The 18,229-nt window shown below is 41.9% G+C and overlaps 1 protein-coding gene across 1 annotated transcript in view; it reads right to left on the bottom strand.

Annotated features, from left to right (window-relative positions):
• Positions 1-1,396: 1,396 nt before the first annotated feature.
• Positions 1,397-18,229, bottom strand: part of LOC106592849 (rho GTPase-activating protein SYDE1) — a 205,745-nt gene continuing 188,912 nt past the window's right edge. The window contains exons 7-9 of the mRNA XM_045687799.2: positions 10,641-10,843; positions 7,928-8,210; positions 1,397-5,122 (exon numbers count right to left, since the gene is read on the bottom strand). Of these exons, the coding sequence (XP_045543755.1) occupies positions 4,650-5,122; positions 7,928-8,210; positions 10,641-10,843 (959 nt within the window). The 3' untranslated portion in view covers positions 1,397-4,649. The remainder of the gene's footprint in view (positions 5,123-7,927; positions 8,211-10,640; positions 10,844-18,229) is intronic.

Below are 18,229 nucleotides of genomic sequence, written 5' to 3'. Positions count from 1 at the left end.
GACAGTGACCAATAAGAATTGCCATCCGTTGTGTGATCATTCAGAATGTGAGTCTACTACTGGTTACACGTAGTGTTGACTAACTGAGACCATAGAGTTAAATCATTCAGAATGACAGTCTATTACTGGTTCCACCTAGTGTTGACTGTCTAACTGAGACCATAGAGTTAAATCATTCAGAATGATAGTCTATTACTGGTTACACCTAGTGTTGACTGTCTAACTGAGACCATAGAGTTAAATCATTCAGAATGAGAGTCTATTACTGGATACACCTAGTGTTGACTGTCTAACTGAGACCATAGAGTTAAATCATTCAGAATGAGAGTCTATTACTGGTTACACCTAGTGTTGACTGTCTAACTGAGATCATAGAGTTAAATTCCGTGCCTTCGGAAAGTATTCAGACCCCTGGACTTTTCCCACATTTTGTTACGTTACAACCTTATTCTAAAATGGATTACGTAGAACAATTTCCTCAGCAATCTACACACAATACCCTATAATGACAAAGCGAAAACAGGTTTTTAGAAATGTTGGCAAAATTTGTTAAACAGAAATACCTTATTTACATAAGTAACCAAACTGAGCAATCGGGGAGAAGGGCCTTGGTCAGGGAGGTGACCAAGGTCCCAATGGTCACTCTGACAGAGCTCTAGAGTCCCTCTGTGGAGATGGGAGAACCTTCCAGAAGGACAACCATCTCTGCAGCACTTCACCAATCAGGCCTTTATGGTGGAGTGGCCAGATGGAAGCCACTCCTCAGTAAAAGGCACATGACAGCCCGCTTGGAGTTTGCCAAAAGGCACCTAAAGACTCTCAGACCATGACAAACAAGATTCTCTGGTCTGATGAAACCAAGATTGAACTCTTTAGCCTGAATGCCAAGCGTCACATCTGGAAGAAACCTGGCACCATCCCTACAGTGAAGCATGGTGGTGGCAGCATCATGCTGAGGGGATGTTTTTCAGAGTCAGGGACTGGGACACTAGTCACGAACGAGGCAAAGATGAACGGAGCCCCATGATAAAACAACTCCTAGAGGATGGATCCACTACAGAGGGCAGCAGTTCTCCATGATAAAACAACTCCTAGAGGATGGATCCACTACAGAGGGCAGCAGTTCCCCATGATAAAACAACTCCTAGTGGATGGATCCACTACAGAGGGCAGCAGTTCTCCATGATAAAACAACTCCTAGAGGATGGATCCACTACAGAGGGCAGCAGTTCCCCATGATAAAACAACTCCTAGTGGATGGAGCCACTACTACTAGCCCTCTATGAGAAAGAGATCTTGTAGAGGCAAATGTGGTTATGTAAAAGCTGCTCAGGAAGACTCCTCACCCAGACAAGTTCCTACTGTATACGGGAAGAAGACAAGCTTCACACTCATCTGTAAGTATAATACTATGCTTTATTTCTTTGGGTTGATAACACTGTATGGCATACGATACTGCCCAGTTATAACGAGAATAGTGTATTTTAACACTTGGTTTACGATATGCATAGGACATCAACAAAATGTAAGTGCTTATTGTAGATGTACAATACCATGTAATACTGTTTATACAATAAACAGCACAAATACTAAAAAACTAAAAAACAGGAAGTTGTAACATTTTTGGAGCCAACTGCCTCTGTAATATGGCTGTTGCATTCCTTCCGTGGCTTCAAAAATTACACTTATTAAAATATGATTGTACCGTGCACAAATATCACAATAACATGGCTGTTTACGGCAACAATGTATAGCAGAGTAAGCAGCAAAATATTACAAAATAATACAAAATATAAAAAATTATTACAAAATAATACAAAACATAACAAAATATTACAAGTATTACTACTATATTGTTACTTAGTACAGAAGTGCAAGACAGTTTTATAATGAGTCGTTGGTGTGTGTGTGTGTGTGTGTCTTGGAATTCAGCTGAAAGCCAGTTTTATAATGAGTCGTTGGTGTGTGTGTGTGTGTGTCTTGGAATTCAGCTGAAAGCCAGTTTTATAATGAGTCGTTGGTGTGTGTGTGTCTTGGAATTCAGCTGAAAGCCAGTTTTATAATGAGTCGTTGATGTGTGTGTGTCTTGGAATTCAGCTGAAAGCCAGTTTTATAATGAGACGTTGGTGTGTGTGTGTGTCTTGGAATTCAGCTGAAAGCCAGTTTTATAATGAGTCGTTGGTGTGTGTGTGTATGTCTTGGAATTCAGCTGAAAGCCAGTTTTATAACGAGTCGTCGGTGTGTGCGTGTCTTGGAATTCAGCTGGAAGGCTTGTGCTCGTGTCTAAATCCAACTCAGTTCATTCATTCACAATCAGGTCTCAAGATCAACCTGGAATTTGATTGACAGACATATTAATACTTGAACTAACATATATTTTTTGACATCTAAATCAAATTTAATTTATACAGAACCAGTCAAAAGTTTGGACACATCTATCTACTCATTCAAGTGTTTTTCTTTATTTTTACTATTTTCTACACTGTAGAATAATAGTGAAGACATCAAAACTAGGAAATAACACCCATGGAATCATGTAGTAACCATTAAAAGTGTTACACAAATCAAAATATATTTTATATTGAGATTCTTCAAAGTATCCACCCTTTGCCTTGATGACAGCTTTGCACACTCTTGGCATTCTCTCAACCAGCTTCATGAGGTAGTCACCTGGAATGCATTTCAATTAACAGGTGTGCCTTGATAAAAGTTAATTTGTGGAATTTCTTTCCTTCTTAATGCGTTTGAGCCAATCAGTTGGGTTCTGACAAGGTAGGAGTGGTATACAGAAGATGGCCCTATTTGGTAAAAGACCAAGTCCATATTATGGCAAGAACAGCTCAAATAAGCAAAGAGAAACGACAGTCCATCATTACTTTAAGACAGGAAGGTCAGTCAATCCGGAATATTTCAAGAACTTTTGAAAGTTTCTTCAAGTGCAGTCGCAAAAACCATCAAGCACTATGATGAAACTGGCTCTCATGAGGACCACCACAGGAAATGAAGACCCAGAGTTACCTCTGCTGCAGAGGATAAGTTCATTAGAGTTACCGGCCTCAGAAATTGCAGCCCGAATAAATGCATCACAGAGTTCAAGTAACAGACACAACATCAACTGTTCAGAGGAGGCTGTGTGAATCAGGCCTTCTTGGCCGAATTGCTGCAAAGAAACCACTACTAAAGGACACCAATAAGAAGAAGAAACTTGCTTGGGCCAAGAAACACGAGCAATGGACATTAGATCAGTGGAAATCTGAACCTTTGGTCTGATGAGTTTAAATTTGAGATTTTTGGTTCCAACCGCTGTGTCTTTGTGAGACGTAGAATAGGTGAACGGATGATCTCTGCATGTGTGGTTCTCACCGTGAAGCATGGAGGAGGTGGTGTGATGGTGTGGGGGTGCTTTGCTGGTAACACTGTCAGTGATTTATTTAGAATTCAAGGCATTCTGCAGCGGAACACCATCCTATCTGGTTTGCGCTTAGTGGAACTATAATTTGTTTTTCAACAGGGCAATGACCCACCTCCAGGCTGTGTAAGGGCTATTTGACCAAGAAGGAGAGTGATGGTGTGCTGCATCAGATGACCTGGCCTCCACAATCACCCGACCTCAACCCAATTGAGATGGTTTGGGATGAGTTGGACCGTAGAGTGAAGGAAAAGCAGCCAACAAGTGCTCAGCATATGTGGGAACTCCTTCAAGACTGTAGGAAAAGCATTCCAGGAGAAGCTGGTTGAGAGAATGCCAAGAGTGTACAAAGCTGTCAGCAAGGCAAAGGGTGGCTATTTTGAAGAATCTCAAATATAAAATATATTTTGATTTGTTTTAACACTTTTTTGCTTACTACATGATTCCATATGTGGTATTTCATAGTTTTGATGTCTTCACTATTATTCTACAATGTAGAAAATAGTAAAAAATTAAGAAAAACCCTTGAATGAGTAGCTGTGTCCAAGCTTTTGGCTGGTACTGTACATTTTCAATGCATTATTTGTCCAAAATGAATAAAGATCTATCCTTCATCCTTCACTGGAATTTAGAGAATAAATAATTGGAATTACATCAACAAATCCTAAAAATAGACCTTAAATGGACTTCTTTCGAATGGGAGAAATAAATAAATACTTTTTTGGCACAAACATTTGACTGACAACAAAACAGAGCAAACGTCTATAACAGTCAAACTGACAGGCGAGCATTGCAGCCTTACATGGCATAGAAACTAGGATTTTACAAACAATGAATTGTCAAGGATTTTTGTTTTTGTATTTTTTTAGAACTTTGCTGGTCGATGTCTCTACAAATAAGGTGTCCTTGTGTTATCAAAGACTAGAATGTTATCACTTGTTTTTAGAAGAACCAGCATTTGGAATAAGAAAACACCAGGAATGAAGCATTTTAAACATATTGGAACAGTTAAATACACTTCAACATTACTGAAGCAAATACCATTGCTTGTCGTCTTTCTTTGATCATTTCCTAATAAAGACTAGAATTTCCTGACCTTCAATAATACTATCTGTCTCTCTCCTCCTCCCTTCCTCTCCTCTTCTCCTCTCTCCCCCTCTCTCCTCCCCTCCTCTCCTCTCCTACCCTCCCCTCTCCTCTCCCCTCTCCTCTTCTCCCCCTCCTCTCCTCCCTCTCCCTCTCAGAGACAGATGTTGATCTGTTTGGACAGCTCTCTCTCCAGGTCTGATATCAGCGTATCAAAGTCTTTGAGACTAAGTCTGCAGGTAAACGGGGCGTCAAAATCCAGGACCAAGTCGTCTACGTACTGAGTCCACTCCACCTTCTTCACCTCCCTCTCTTCCTCCTCTTCCTCACTGTCGCTCCCTGCCACCTCATCGTAGTCCGCATCCCCTCCGGACAGAAAGTCCCGCCCACACACGCTCCAGTCGCCAGCGTACCGGTTACAGGGCGGGCTCTCCAGTCGGCCCCGGCCACGTCGCGACACCACGCCCACTTCAACCCCTGGTAGGTCCAGAGGCAGCGACAGGCCACGCTGGCAGCGCCGCTGCAGGGGGTTATGGGGCATGGGGCTGGGAAGGGAAGGAGGCACGTCTGAACTGGAGGAGGGCTGGAGGAGGGTGGGAGAGTTGTCTGTCACTCTGTCTGTGGGAACTAAGGAGTTAGGAAGCAAAGAGAAGAAAGGTTTCAAACCCAGTGTTAAATGTTCTAAACACATCCCACTGTTGCAAATCAAATATATATATATATATATCCACTCATTTGAAGGAAAATAGTAAACGTCGAAATTCACTGCCAGTGTTTGTCTATGGAGATTGCATGGCTGCATGCTCGATTTTATACACCTGTCAGCAACGGTGTGGCTGAAATAGCCAAATCCACTCATTTGAAGGGGTGTCCACATACTTTTTCAGCCACACCCTTTGCTGACAGGTGTATAAAATCGAGCACGCATCCATGCAATCTCCTTAGACAAACATTGGCAGTAGAATGGCCTTACTGAAGAGCTCAGTGACTTTCGACGTGACACCATCATTTAAATTTTTATGAGAATTTTTAAATGTTTTATTTAACCTTTATTTAACTAGGCAAGTCAGTTAAGAACAAATTCTTATTTAAAATGACGGCCTAACCCCGGACGATGCTGGGCCAATTGTGTGCCGCCCAATGACGGCCGGTTGTGATACAGCCTGGAATTGAACTAGGGTCTGCAGTGACGCCTCAAGCACAGAGATGCAGTGCCTAAGACCGCTGCGCCACTCAGGAGCCCCCAAGAGTCAGGGTGCCACCTTTCCAACAAGTCAGTTCGTCAAATTTCTGCCCTGCTAGAGCTGCCCTGGTCAACTGTAAGTGCTGTTATTGTGAAGTGGAAACGTCTAGGAGCAACAACGGCTCAGCAGCGAAGTGGTAGACCACACAAGCTCACGGAACGGGACCCGCGAGTGCTGTAGTGCGTAACGGGTAAAAATAAAAAGATTACTTAAAAAACTGAAATACCTTATTTACATAAGCATTCATACTTCAGACCCTTTGCTATGAGACTCGAAATTGAGCTCAGATGCATCCTGTTTCCATTAATCATCCTTGAGATGTTTCTACAACTTGATTGGAGTCCACCTGTTGTAAATTCAATTGATTGGACATGATTTGGAAAGGTACACACATGTCTATATAAGGTCCCACAGTTGACAGAGCATGCCAGAGCAAAAACCAAGCCATGAGGTCGAAGGAATTGTCCGTAGAGCTCAGAGATATGATTGTGCCGAGGCAAAGATCTGGGGAAGTGTACCAAAACATTTCTGCAGCATTGAAGGTCCCCAAGAACACAATGGCCTCCATCATTCTTAAATGGAAGAAGTTTGGAACCACCAAGACTCTTCCTAGAGCTGGCCACCCAGCCAAACTGAGCAATCGGGGGAGAAGTGCCTTTATCAGGGAGGTGACCAAGAACCCAATGGTCACCCTGACAGAGCTCCAGAGTTCCTCTGTGGAGATGGGAGAACCTTCCAGAAGGACAACAATTTCTGCAGAACTCCACCAATCAGGACTTTATGGTAGAGTGGCCAGACGGAAGCCACTCTCCAGTAAAAGGCACATAACAGCCCTCTTGGAGTTTGCCAAAAGGCACCTAAAGAACTCTCAGACCATGACAAACAAGATTCTCTGGTCTGATGAAACCAAGATTGAACTCTTTGGCCTGAATGCCAAGCATCACATCCGGAGGAAACCTGGCACCATCCCTACGGTGAAGCATGGTGGTGGCAGCATCATGCTGTGGGGATGTTTTTCAGAGGCAGGGACTGGGAGACTAGTCGGGATCGAGGAAAAGATGAACAGAGCAAAGTACAGAAAGATCCTTGATGAAAACCTGCCCCAGAATGAATGCTCAGGACCTCAGACTGGGGTGAAGATTCAACTTTGAACAGGACAACAACCCTAAGCACACAGCCAAGACAACGCAGGAGTGGCTTCTGGGAAGTCTCTGAATGTCCTTGAGTGGCCCAGCCAGAGCCCGGACTTGAACCCGATCGAACATTCAGCGACACTCCCCCTCCAACATGACAGAGCTTGAGAGGATCTGCAGAGAAGAATGGGAGAAACTCCCCATATACAGGTGTGCCAAGCTTGTAGCGTCATACCCAAGAAGACTTGAGGCTGTAATCACTGCCAAAGGTGCTTCAACAAAGTACTGAGTAAAGGGTATGAATACTTATGTAAATGTGATATTTCAGTTTTTTATATTGAAAAAATTAGCTAAATTCTTTTTTATAACTATTTTTGCTTTGTCATTATGGGGTATTGTCTGTCGATTGATGAGGAAAAAAACGAAGTAATACATTTTAGAATAAGTCTGTAACGAAATGTGGAATAACGTAACAAAATGTGGAAAAAGTCAAGGGGTCTGAATACGTTCCGAAGGCACTTTACAGTATCACTACCAAGCAGGAAGACTGGTTGAAATGACGTAACAAAGCTATTTCTCTGGTTGTAATGAGGTCATATCCATCAGTTTGGCCCGTTGGATATGTCGGCCTAATTTGTACCAACTGTCACGTCCTGACCCTAGTAAGATGTCATTTTCTATAGTAGAGTAGGGCAGGGAGTGACAGGGGGTGTTTTGGGTTGTTCTATGTTTTCTATTTCTATGTTTAAGTTCTAGTTTTTCTATTTCTATGTTGGGATTGTTTGGGGTTGATCTCTAATTGGAGGCAGCTGATCCTCATTATCTCTGAATATAGAGATCATATTTAAGTAGGGGTTTTTCTCTTCCTGTTTTGTGGGTGATTATCTTTTGAGTAGTGTGTTTTCCTCTCTGCATCATGTTTTTTTGTGTGTGTGTTTTTCAAGTATTTAGTGTATTGCATTCAGTTTCACGTTTGATGTCAAAGATGTGGAACTACGAACACGCTGCATTTTGGTCCGCTCCTTCGAACAGCCGTGACACCAACAGACACTTACTGGGCCAAAGCTGCAGCAGGTAATGCAAGGCCTCGATGTGTCTCTTGAAGTCCACAGCACTGGCGATCTCCTCACTGTGAGCAAAACTCCGTCCGCCCCTTCCACAGCTCCCCCCGTGCCCGACCTGCCCTCCCTGTCCTGGTGCAGTGGGTCTCCAGGACTCCTGGGTTGGGGTCAGGAGCACCGGGCCGAAACACACGGCCAGGTTCTGACAGTTCATCCGGTTACAGTCACTGTAGGAGGCAACAAGGCTCAGATGGTCCAGGAGCAGCGAGAGGGTGGCCTGGAGAGAGGGGAGAGAGAAGAGGGTTAGACAGGGAGGACTGGAGGAGGGACAGGGGGGACTGGAGAGAGGGGAGAGAGAAGAGGGTTAGACGGGGAGGACTGGAGGAGGGACAGGGGGGACTGGAGAGAGGGGAGAGAGAAGAGGGTTAGACAGGGAGGACTGGAGGAGGGACAGTGGGGACTGGAGAGAGGGGAGAGAGAGAAGAGGGGAGGGGAGAGAGAGGGGGTTGAGACAGTAGAGTTAGAGGGTTAGACAGGGAGGACTGGAGGAGGGACATGGGGGACTGGGGGAGGAACGGGGATTGGAGGAGTGACAGGACAGACTGGGGAGAAAAGAGAGGGGAGGGGAGAGAGAGGGGGTTGAGACAGTAGAGTTAGAGGGTTAGAGTGACTGTAGGATGCCAACGGGTTCAGGAGAAGGGAGAAGGTTGTCTGGAGGAGACAGAGGAGAGAGTTAGATAGAATAGGATGGTCTAGAGAGGAGACAGCAGAGTTACAGACAACCTAATCTACCTAACCCTACCTAACTCTACCCAACCCTACCCAACCTAACCCTATCTAACCCTACCCAACCCTACCCAACCCTACCCAACCCTACCTAACCCTACCTAACCTACCTAACCTACCTAACCCTATCTAACCCTATCTAACCCTATCTAACCTACCTAACCCTATCTAACCCTATCTAACCCTACCTAACCCTACCTAACCCTACCTAACCCTACCTAACCCTACCTAACCCTATCTAACCCTATCTAACCCTACCTACCTACCCTATCTAACCCTACCTAACCCTACCTAACCCTACCTAACCCACTGTGAACCCTACCAAACCCTCTGTGAACCCTTCCTAACCCTCTGTGAACCCTTCCTAACCCTCTGTGAACCCTTCCTAACCCTCTGAACCAAGGATTGATCACCACAAAAGTGGAGACAAATTTGACCCCAGTAACTACCGTGGGATATGCGTCAACAGCAACCTTGGGAAAATCCTCTGCATTATCATTAACAGCAGACTCGTACATTTCCTCAGTGAAAACAATGTACTGAGCAAATGTCAAATATTCACCCTACACACCCTAATTGACAAACAAACCAAAACTAAGGCAAAGCCTTTTCATGCTTTTGTTGATTTAAAAAAAGCTTTCGACTCAATTTGGCATGAGGGTTTGCTATACAAATTGATGGAAATTGGTGTTGGGGGAAAAACATACGACATTATAAAATCCATGTACACAAAAATTGTGCGGTTAAAATTGGCAAAAAACACACACATTTCATTCCACAGGGCTGGGGGGTGAGACAGGGATGCAGCTTAAGCCCCACCCTCTTCAATATATACATACATACATATATATATATATATATCAACAAATTGGCGAGAGCACTAGAACGGTCTGCAGCACCCGGCCTCACCTTACTAGAATCTGAAGTCAAATGTCTACTGTTTGCTGATGATCTGGTGCTTCTGTCACCAACAAAGGAGGGCCTACAGCAGCACCTAGATCTTCTGCACAGATTCTGTCAGACCTGGGCCCTGACAGTAAATCTCAGTAAGACAAAAATAATGGTGCTCAAAAAAGGGTCCAGTTTCCAGGACCACAAATACAAATTCCATCTTGACACCGTTGCCCTAGAGCACACAGAAAACTATACTGTATATACCTCGGCCTAAACATCAGCGCCACAGGTAACTTCCACAAAGCTGTGAACGAGCTGAGAGACAAGGCAAGAAGGGCCTTCTATGCCATCAAAATGATCATAAAATTCAACTTACCAACTAGGATATGGCTGAAAATACTTGAATCAGTTATAGAATCCATTGCCCTTTATGGTTGTGAGGTCTGGGGTCCGCTCACCAACCAAGAATTCACAAAATGGGACAAACACCAAATTGAGATTCTGCATGCAGAATTCTGCAAAAATATCCTCTGTGTACAACGTAAAACACCAAATAATGCATGCAGAGCAGAATTAGGCCGATACCCGCTAATTATCAAAATCCAGAAAAGAGATGTTATATTCTACAACCACCTAAAAGGAAGCGATTCCCAAACCTTCCATTACAAAGCCATCACCTACAGAGAAATAAACCTGGAGAAGAGTCCCCTAAGCATGCTGGTCCTGGGGCTCTGTTCACAAACACAAACGCACCCTACAGAGCCCCAGGACAGCAACACAATTAGACCCAACCAAATCACGAGAAAACAAAAAGATAATTACTTGACACATTGGAAAGAATTCATTTAAAAAAACAGAGCAAACTAGAATGTTATTTGACCCTAAACAGAGAGTACAAAGTGGCAGAATACCTGACCACTGTGAATGACCCAAAATTAAGGAATTTGAGAGAAAGATACAGAGAGACAGACAGAGAGAGAGACAGACAGAGACAGACTGACTGACAGAGAGAGAGATATGTACCCACCCTCTCTGGTTCAGGCAGACATTGCAGTAGAGCCACGGTGCTTTGAGAGCGCTGTACGTCTCCCTCGCTCCTGCCAGGAGAGGAAGTTCCAGGGGAGGAGCGAGAAGGAGGAGGTCTCAGAGACATGGCCTCCAAAACCACCTCGTACAAGGTCCTGGTGATAAGGGAGGACGGCAGCTCACGTAGGTAGTCCTTCAGAATGCCTGAACATAAACATCACAAGGAAGGAATAAAACTTCTTTTTTTTACGTTTCATTTGGTCAAATATATTGGTGAGGCTTCCTCTAAGGCATACAGGTATGTTTTATAAGTTGGTATCAGCAGTGTCGGGGAAGTTATTCTGGAAATATAGTTTTCCGACCTACCAATTACTTCACACTGGAAGAAGTTAAGCTACCCTTAAGAAAAATACAGTTTACTGAACTACATTTACTTTTGAACAAGTAGTTCACTACATCCAAACTACTTTGTGTAAAATGATCATACAGTATATAAATATGAAATGTCATAAGACTACAAATGGCAAGAATAGATCCCTTCGGGGTCATACAGTGCATTTGGAAAGTATTTAGACCCGTTGACATTTTTCCACATTTTGTTACGTTACAGCCTTTTTCTAAAACGGATTAAATTGTTTGTTTTCCTCATCAATCTACACATAATACCCCCATAATGACATCACAATACCCCATGACAAAGCGAAAAAACATTCTTTTGTATTTTTCTTTTGCACATTTATTAAAAGTTAAACAGAAATACCTTATTTACGTAAGTATTCAGACCCTTTGCTATGAGACTCGAAATTGAGCTCAGGTGCATCCTGTTTCCATTGATCGTCCTAGAGATGTTTCTACAACTTGATTGGAGTCCATCTGTGGTAAATGCAATTGATTGGGCATGATTTTGAAATTCACAGACCTGTCTATATATTTAAAATATATATATATATATGTATATGTGTGTGGTTTTTGAGCTGTTCTTGTCTCATTAATGTTCTGTATTATGCCATGTTTCATGTTTTGTGTGGACACCAGGAAGAGTAGGGATCCTAATAAAATATAAAATACTCAATACCAAAAGGCACCTAGACTCTCAGACCATGAGAAACAAGATTCTCTGGTCTGATGAAACCAAGATTGAACCCTTTGGCCTGAATGCCAAGCGCCACGTCTGGAGCAAACCTGGCACCATCCCTACGGTGAAGCATGGTGGTGGCAGCATCATGCTGTGGGGATGTTTTTCAGAGGCAGGGACTGGGAGACTAGTCAGGATCGGGGCAAAGATGAACGGAGCAAAGTACAGAGAGATCCTTGATGAAAACCTGCACCAGAGCGCTCAGGACCTCAGACTGGAGCGAAGGTTCACCTTCCAACAGGACAATGACCCTAAGCACTCAGCCAAAACAACGCAGGAGTGGCTTCGGGACAAGTCTCTGAATGTTCTTGAGTGGCCCAGCCAAAGCCCGGACTTGAACCCGATCGAACATCTCTGGAGAGACCTGAAAATAGCTGTGCAGCGAAGCTCCCCATCCAACCTGACAGAGCATGTGAGGATCTGCAGAGAAGAAGGGGAGAAACTCCCCAAATACAGGTGTGCCCAGCTTATAGCGTCATACCCAAGAAGACTCGAGGCTGTAATCGCTGCCAAAGGTGCTTCAACAAAGTTCTCAGTAAAGGGTCTGAATACTTATGTAAATGTGATATTTCAGTTGTTTTTTTTAACAACATGTTTTTGCTTTGTCATTATGGGGTATTGTGATGTCATTATGGGGTATTGTGATTTCATTATGGAGTATTGTGTGTAGATTGATGAGGGATTTTTTTTTTTTGAATCTATTTTAGAAAAAGGCTGTAACATCAAGGGGTCTGAATACTTTCCTAATGCACCGTCTGTTAACAGAATGCTGCTACGCCCTCCGACAAACCATCAAACAGGTGTTATGTTCTAATTCTCAGAGTCATTTATTTATGAAATGCATATTGTTATATTTGGTAGCACTTATTTGTTTTTCCTTTGCCTCCAACCCCTTTTTCATGCGTGGAGCAGATTTGGGTGGGGCCACATAAGGGGACAATTATTATTATTTTTTATTCACAAAAGCTCTGACGAAGGCCGTGAGGCCGATACGTAAAGCTCTGACGAAGGCCGTGAGGCCGATACGTAAAGCTCTGACGAAGGCTGTGAGGCCGATACGTAAAGCTCTGACGAAGGCCGTGAGGCCGATACGTAAAGCTCTGACGAAGGCCGTGAGAACGATACGTAAAGCTCTGACGAAGGCCATGAGGCCGATACGTAAACCTTATTAAAGATCAGTGATACTATCAAAAGCAGTGTGCGGTTTTCTTTTTCATTCATCTAATTCTCAGAGTAAAACACTCAACGGACATTATGAAAGCTTAAACCAAGTTTAATTCTTCCCAAAGGGTCAATACAGCTGCATTCAGACAAAACATGTTTCCACCACCACTAGTGTATATATATATATATATATATATATATATATATATATATATATATATATATATATATATATATATATATATATATATACTCCAATTTAGGCATTCCTCCTTCTCTCCAATCCTTACATCTTTTATGGTTCGACAGGAAGAGGAAGTGATGGGGTAATAAACCATTGTTTCTCCCTTAAGTGGATCTGACCTGAAATCAACCCCCTTGATGCCTAATCCAAAGATCTCCACCCGTATCCCCTATAGCGATCCTGTAACTTCCTACTTTGGCGATCATGTGACATCCTCCTATAGCAATCCTGTGACTTCCTCCAATAGCAATCCTGTGACTTCCTTCCGTCAACCCAACACATTCCAAAGCCATCTGGCTCCTACAGATCACCATTAACTTCTGATGTAACAACCAGTCTATAGTCTCTGAGGAGTGATATAGTATTACTGATGTAACAACCAGTCTCTATCACCCCTCAGAGACTATAGTATTACTAATGTAACAACCAGTCTCTATCACTCCTCAGAGACTATAGTCTTACATCTGATGTAACAACCAGTCTCTATCACCCCTCAGAGACTATAGTATTACTAATGTAACAACCAGTCTCTATCACTCCTCAGAGACTATAGTATTACATCTGATGTAACAACCAGTCTCTATCACCCCTCAAAGACTATAGTATTACTAATGTAACAACCAGTCTCTATCACCCCTCAGATACTATAGTATTACTAATGTAACAACCAGTCTCTATCACTCCTCAGAGACTATAGTATTACATCTGATGTAACAACCAGTCTCTATCACCTTTCAGAGACTGTAGTCTTACTTCTGATGTAACAACCAGCCTCTATCACCTTTCAGAGACTATAGTATTACTAATGTAACAACCAGTCTCTATCACTCCTCAGATACTATAGTCTTACATCTGATGTAACAACCAGTCTCTATCACCGCTCAGAGACTATAGTATTACGAATGTAAAAACCAGTCTCTATCACTCCTCGGAGACTATAGTATTACATCTGATGTAACAACCAGTCTCTTTCACCCCTCAGAGACTATAGTATTACTAATGTAACAACCAGTCTCTATCACTCCTCAGAGACTATAGTATTACTTCTGATGTAACAACCAGTCTCTATCACCCCTCAGATACTATAGTATTACTAATGTAACAACCAGTCTCTATCACCCCTCAGAGACTATAGTATTACTAATGTAACAACCAGTCTCTATCACTCATCAGATACTATAGTCTTACATCTGATGTAACAACCAGTCTCTATCACCGCTCAGAGACTATAGTATTACGAATGTAAAAACCAGTCTCTATCACTCCGCGGAGACTATAGTATTACATCTGATGTAACAACCAGTCTCTATCACCCCTCAGAGACTATAGTATTACTAATGTAACAACCAGTCTCTATCACTCCTCAGAGACTATAGTATTACTTCTGATGTAACAACCAGTCTCTATCACCCCTCAGATACTATAGTATTACTAATGTAACAACCAGTCTCTATCACTTCTCAGAGACTATAGTATTACATCTGATGTAACAACCAGTCTCTATCACCTTTCAGAGACTGTAGTCTTACTTCTGATGTAACAACCAGCCTCTATCACCTTTCAGAGACTATAGTATTACTAATGTAACAACCAGTCTCTATCACTCCTCAGATACTATAGTCTTACATCTGATGTAACAACCAGTCTCTATCACCGCTCAGAGACTATAGTATTACGAATGTAAAAACCAGTCTCTATCACTCCTCGGAGACTATAGTATTACATCTGATGTAACAACCAGTCTCTTTCACCCCTCAGAGACTATAGTATTACTAATGTAACAACCAGTCTCTATCACTCCTCAGAGACTATAGTATTACTTCTGATGTAACAACCAGTCTCTATCACCCCTCAGAGACTATAGTATTGCTAATGTAACAACCAGTCTCTATCACCCCTCAGATACTATAGTATTACTAATGTAACAACCAGTCTCTATCACCCCTCAGAGACTATAGTATTACTAATGTAACAACCAGTCTCTATCACTCCTCAGAGACTATAGTATTACATCTGATGTAACAACCAGTCTCTATCACCCCTCAGAGACTATAGTATTACTAATGTAACAACCAGTCTCTATCACTCCTCAGATACTATAGTATTACTTATGATGTAACAACCAGTCTCTATCACTCCTCAGAGACTATAGTATTACTAATGTAACAACCAGTCTCTATCACTCCTCAGATACTATAGTATTACTTCTGATGTAACAACCAGTCTATATCACTCCTCAGAGACTATAGTATTACTTCTGATGTAACAACCAGTCTATATCACTCCTCAGAGACTATAGTATTACTTCTGATGTAACAACCAGTCTATATCACCCCTCAGAGACTATAGTATTACTTCTGATGTAACAACCAGTCTCTATCACTCCTCAGAGACTATAGTATTACTTCTGATGTAACAACCAGTCTCTATCACCCCTCAGAGACTATAGTATTGCTAATGTAACAACCAGTCTCTATCACCCCTCAGATACTATAGTATTACTAATGTAACAACCAGTCTCTATCACCCCTCAGAGACTATAGTATTACTAATGTAACAACCAGTCTCTATCACCCCTCAGAGACTATAGTATTACTAATGTAACAACCAGTCTCTATCACTCCTCAGATACTATAGTCTTACATCTGATGTAACAACCAGTCTCTATCACCGCTCAGAGACTATAGTATTACGAATGTAAAAACCAGTCTCTATCACTCCGCGGAGACTATAGTATTACATCTGATGTAACAACCAGTCTCTATCACCCCTCAGAGACTATAGTATTACTAATGTAACAACCAGTCTCTATCACTCCTCAGAGACTATAGTATTACTTCTGATGTAACAACCAGTCTCTATCACCCCTCAGATACTATAGTATTACTAATGTAACAACCAGTCTCTATCACTTCTCAGAGACTATAGTATTACATCTGATGTAACAACCAGTCTCTATCACCTTTCAGAGACTGTAGTCTTACTTCTGATGTAACAACCAGCCTCTATCACCTTTCAGAGACTATAGTATTACTAATGTAACAACCAGTCTCTATCACTCCTCAGATACTATAGTCTTACATCTGATGTAACAACCAGTCTCTATCACCGCTCAGAGACTATAGTATTACGAATGTAAAAACCAGTCTCTATCACTCCTCGGAGACTATAGTATTACATCTGATGTAACAACCAGTCTCTTTCACCCCTCAGAGACTATAGTATTACTAATGTAACAACCAGTCTCTATCACTCCTCAGAGACTATAGTATTACTTCTGATGTAACAACCAGTCTCTATCACCCCTCAGAGACTATAGTATTGCTAATGTAACAACCAGTCTCTATCACCCCTCAGATACTATAGTATTACTAATGTAACAACCAGTCTCTATCACCCCTCAGAGACTATAGTATTACTAATGTAACAACCAGTCTCTATCACTCCTCAGAGACTATAGTATTACATCTGATGTAACAACCAGTCTCTATCACCCCTCAGAGACTATAGTATTACTAATGTAACAACCAGTCTCTATCACTCCTCAGATACTATAGTATTACTTATGATGTAACAACCAGTCTCTATCACTCCTCAGAGACTATAGTATTACTAATGTAACAACCAGTCTCTATCACTCCTCAGATACTATAGTATTACTTCTGATGTAACAACCAGTCTATATCACTCCTCAGAGACTATAGTATTACTTCTGATGTAACAACCAGTCTATATCACTCCTCAGAGACTATAGTATTACTTCTGATGTAACAACCAGTCTATATCACCCCTCAGAGACTATAGTATTACTTCTGATGTAACAACCAGTCTCTATCACTCCTCAGAGACTATAGTATTACTTCTGATGTAACAACCAGTCTCTATCACCCCTCAGAGACTATAGTATTGCTAATGTAACAACCAGTCTCTATCACCCCTCAGATACTATAGTATTACTAATGTAACAACCAGTCTCTATCACCCCTCAGAGACTATAGTATTACTAATGTAACAACCAGTCTCTATCACTCCTCAGAGACTATAGTATTACATCTGATGTAACAACAAGTCTCTATCACCCCTCAGAGACTATAGTATTACTAATGTAACAACCAGTCTCTATCACTCCTCAGATACTATAGTATTACTTCTGATGTAACAACCAGTCTATATCACTCCTCAGAGACTATAGTATTACTTCTGATGTAACAACCAGTCTCTATCACCCCTCAGAGACTATAGTATTACTTCTGATGTAACAACCAGTCTCTATCACTCCTCAGAGACTATAGTATTACTTCTGATGTAACAACCAGTCTATATCACCCCTCAGAGACTATAGTCTTACAACTGATGTAACAACCAGTCTCTATCACCCCTCAGAGACTATAGTATTACTGATGTAACAACCAGTCTCTATCACTCCTCAGAGACTATAGTATTACTAATGTAACAACCAGTCTCTATCACTCCTCAGATACTATAGTATTACTTCTGATGTAACAACCAGTCTATATCACTCCTCAGAGACTATAGTATTACTTCTGATGTAACAACCAGTCTATATCACTCCTCAGAGACTATAGTATTACTTCTGATGTAACAACCAGTCTATATCACACCTCAGAGACTATAGTATTACTTCTGATGTAACAACCAGTCTCTATCACCCCTCAGAGACTATAGTATTACTAATGTAACAACCAGTCTCTATCACCCCTCAGAGACTATAGTATTACTTCTGATGTAACAACCAGTCTCTATCACTCCTCAGAGACTGTAGTCTTACTAATGTAACAACCAGTCTCTATCACCCCTCAGATACTATATTATTACGAATGTAACAACCAGTCTCTAGCAATACTATAGTCTCTTAGGGGTGATAATGTAACAACCAGTCTCTATCACCCCTCAGAGATTATAGTCTTACATCTGATGTAACAACCAGTCTCTATCACCCCTCAGAGACTATAGTATTACTTCTGATGTAACAACCATTCTATATCACCCCTCAGAGACTATAGTATTACTAATGTAACAACCAGTC

This window comes from Salmo salar, chromosome 01, assembly GCF_965601325.2.
Source record: "Salmo salar chromosome 01, fSalSal1, whole genome shotgun sequence".
NCBI classification, from domain to species: Eukaryota; Metazoa; Chordata; class Actinopteri; order Salmoniformes; family Salmonidae; genus Salmo; species Salmo salar.
Note: the sequence above shows the minus strand (reverse complement) of the source record. Positions and strands in the feature narration are given on the sequence as shown.